This window comes from the organism of the source record quoted next, unplaced genomic scaffold (genome assembly GCF_019419815.1).
Source record: "Pyrus x bretschneideri cultivar Hongxiangsu unplaced genomic scaffold, Pyrus_bretschneideri_v1 Contig38, whole genome shotgun sequence".
Taxonomy (NCBI): Eukaryota; Viridiplantae; Streptophyta; class Magnoliopsida; order Rosales; family Rosaceae; genus Pyrus; species Pyrus x bretschneideri.
Window position 1 is genome coordinate 2,273,211 of NW_025999701.1, and position 3,656 is coordinate 2,276,866.

At 37.5% G+C, this 3,656-nt stretch overlaps 1 protein-coding gene across 1 annotated transcript; it reads right to left on the bottom strand.

The window, feature by feature from the left end:
• Nucleotides 1-669: 669 nt before the first annotated feature.
• On the bottom strand, nucleotides 670-2,693 carry LOC103961820 (cytochrome P450 71AU50-like). The gene is made up of 2 exons (XM_009374439.3): nucleotides 1,711-2,693; nucleotides 670-1,442 (listed from the first exon to the last, which is right to left on the bottom strand). The coding sequence occupies exons 1-2, from the start codon at nucleotides 2,593-2,595 to the stop codon at nucleotides 828-830; spliced, it is 1,500 nt and encodes a 499-aa protein (XP_009372714.1). The 5' UTR covers nucleotides 2,596-2,693; the 3' UTR covers nucleotides 670-827.
• Nucleotides 2,694-3,656: the final 963 nt, after the last annotated feature.

The window sequence follows — 3,656 nt, forward strand, 5'->3', positions numbered from 1 at the left end:
AAATGATGAGGAGATTCAGTAGCCTTACAACACCAGGAGCACATCGACGAAAAAGAGAACCCCCAATGAAGCACTAAATCATCAATTAAAAGCTTCTCATAAAGAAAACGCCATAATAAAATAAATTTACGTAGTCAAAAAACATCTACGCCAAACCTCTTTATTTCAAGGAACAACGACTTGTTTACTACACTTAAAGTCCTAAGCCAAAGACAAAGATAATACACCATCTGAAGTAGTCAACCAAATAAGTTTGTCATCCATTGTCGACAAGGGGAGCTTAATTGCCGAATTTCAAACCATATAGCTGAAAGGCGCTAATTAATAGGGCAAAACCAATCCTGAAGAGAATTATTAAGAGCAGGGAAACATAGTAAACCCTATTTGTAGATATATATATATATATATATATATATATATAAAAGCAAGTAGCTTGAAGCTCAGTTGATTAAGAGTATTAGCCCGTGCACCCGGGATCCCATGCTCGAATCCCCCTCCCATAGTATAATGTAGATTATCTTATTGTTTGTAAAAGATAAGTATATATACGTCTCCACTAGTATTAACAGAACCGTAAAGACATGCATATTGCATATTCTTCCCTATGATCCTATCAACGTTTCAAAATAACTCTTTATAGAAAAGGACATGCTAGTTGCTTTGATTTACAATATAGACATGGGACTAATCATTATTGAAACTTTGACAACAATTTGCTTAATTTATTCCATTGCTCGTTCTCCTCATCAAGTAAAGAAAATAAGTGTAAGACAGTAGAAAAACAGAAAAGATAGTCCACAAGTAGGAAAATAGACACTACAAACACATTAATTCTGAAGGCGATATGAAGGAATAGCGAGCAAATGCTTGGCCCTTGAGACTGTAATACCAAACCCCTCAGTCATATCCAAGTCATTTGGCAACATGTTATCTGGAAGTTCCCAATCAAAACAATGCACAAGTTGTGCCAACACAAATTTTACCACAGTAAGCCCTAACTGAATTCCAGGGCAACGTCTTCTGCCAGATCCAAACGGTATAAGCTGAAAGTGGTTTCCTCTAACATCAACACTATTACCCTCAAACCTCTCTGGTACGAACTTCTCTGCATCTTCCCAAGCACTCGGGTCTCTCCCAATTGCCCACGCGTTTATGATCACACGTGACTTTTTTGGTACGTGGTAGCCATCGACAATGCAATCTTCAATGGCTGCATGAGGAACCAACAATGGTGCCACTGGATGTAGCCTCAAGGTTTCCTTGACTACCATGTCCAAGTAGTCCAATTTCTCCAAGTCTGATTCCTCCACCATTCTATTGAGGCCTACAACATTTTCTAGCTCTTTTTGGACTGTCTTCATAACCTGTGGATGTCTCATGAGTTCCGAGAGCGCCCACTCGACTGTTGTTGATGTGGTGTCCATTGAACCCGCAAACATGTCCTGCCAATAAATTTTTCATAGATGAAGTATATATATTAGCGGGACTTATCTACATAGATGACAATTTATTGTACATGATAAGGCACAAATTTGTACCATCAATTGTCAATCTAGTATATTCAACCAAAAATTGACCTAATCAGTCGTTCAGAATCACAATCTTAGACCACACCATGCTAAATTTATCTAACAAGAAACAATTTCGTTGTAATGATATCAAGCAGGAATAACAAGAGAAATACATAAAATGATATATACGTATACTTACCAACATTATGGCTTTGATATTGGTGTGTTCGATTCGGTAGTCAGAATCTTCAGACCCCATGAAATCCACCATGACATCAACAAAGTCCTTAGTTCTTTCTTCATCCTTGGATTGAAGATGTTCATTAATAATCTTCTCAAAAAATTCATCAAACGCCTTGTTAATAGCTTTCATTTTTTTAGTGAACCCTTGGAGGTCAAGCGGCGCAATACAAGGAATGTAATCTCCCAAGTTAGGGCCCGCTGATAATTTGAGAGCCTCTTTCATCACAGCCGTGAAACCCCTCTCGTCAAACTCCTCGTACTTGTACTTCTTCCCAAACACCATCTGGCAGGTCATGTCAACGCTGAGCGAAGATACCTTGTCACTGAGATCAATAGCAACGCGTCCATTATTGGCATCCTCTTGAACAGACTGAATTAGGAGAGCAACCTCTTCTCTCCTCATCGACTTGAAAGAATTGATTTTGTGGTTGCTAAGTAATTCGAGCGTGCACATCTTTCGGATGTCGCGCCAATATGAGCCATACTCAGCAAAGCTCAGGTTCCTTTGCCCAAAGGAAATGTGCTTTGAACCTTCATGAGGTGGTCGACTTGCAAAAACGAGGTCATGCGTTTTGAGGAACAGCTCGGCCGCTCGTGGGGACGAGACAACAACTGTGGGTACGAGGCCTAACCGCAAGTACATGATATCACCGTATTTCCGGGATAGTTGATGAAGATCCCTGTTTGGGAACTTCCCTAACAAATGGAGGCTGCCAAAAATAGGAAACCCTCTTGGACCAGGAGGTAGCATCTTTTTCTTGGTCTTGCCTTTTGATATGCATGTTTGCAGGATGTGAACAAGTGCAAGCACCCCAATTGTTGCCCAAATCCAAAGTGCCATATTGCTCTTTGGGAATTCTCAGAGAGGTTTCTAGCTGTTTCTGATTTAGTATTATGAATGGTAGCTGATGCTTGATTTTATAGCTTTGGATGAGTGGATGAGTGATCAACCGTTAATTTACTAATAATTACTTTTAAATGATCGTAATTTATTTATAATCTCATATAAGATGTCTCCTTATCCTTAACAGTGGTCATGCAATTTGGATGATAATAATACATCAGTCGTAAAGAGAAAAAGTAGTCAACCTCATACCGCGGATGGCAAATATTTCCCTACTAGTTAATAATTTAATGGTTTCGAAGATTTAATGATTGAACGATCATACGAAAAGATAAGCATTTTGCCTTGACAAGCAAAGAAAAACTAGTTAAAATTCAAGTGGCAGGAGTCGTATCAAAGAAAAACTAGAATTGCTTTTCCTACATTGTGATTTCATATATATTTTGACATTTTCTCTAGAGGTATATTATTTTGAGAAAAGCTTGTCCCTTTATAATTGAGCCAATTATTTTCAACAAATCTTGTGAGCCACTGTCAGTTTATGAAATTTTATGCTTACAATTAAAACTATTTGATGATTAAATGATCTCAATTATTTTTATTTAAATCTTTTACATAATAATTTAAATATAAACGATCTTGATTATAAACATAAATGAATTAACCACAGATACTTTGGGAAAGAATTCATCCAGTCCTTTAAAAACCGAGTCTTTTCCTATAATTTTTTATCAGTTGGGTGAAGACGAATTTGACCGTTCTCCATAAGAAAATAAAAGTAAATAGACACGTGCATTTCTTGATGCGCAAACAGAGTGGCGGCATACTACCTTGATGCGCAAGCAAGAGTGGTGGCATACTTCCACGTCAGTGAGTTCACTTCTTATCCTTCTTCTCCTTGTTCATCACTCTTGTTGTTTTCTGCATTGATAATGTCACCGCGACAACGATTTTATCAGAATTGGGACATTGCAGCCACTGAAGTCCTTGTTCTTTTCTTACAATTAGAAATAAATTTAGAATAGAGTTACTTAAATAATTTTTTTAAATTTATTAAT

Coding starts and splice junctions, on each gene's coding strand:
- LOC103961820 (XM_009374439.3), bottom strand. CDS start 2,595: ATGGCACTTTGGATTTGGGCAACAATTGGGGTGCTTGCACTTGTTCAC. Junction 1,443..1,710: donor ATATCAAAGCCATAATGTTG/GTAAGTATACGT, acceptor ATTTATTGGCAG/GACATGTTTGCGGGTTCAAT.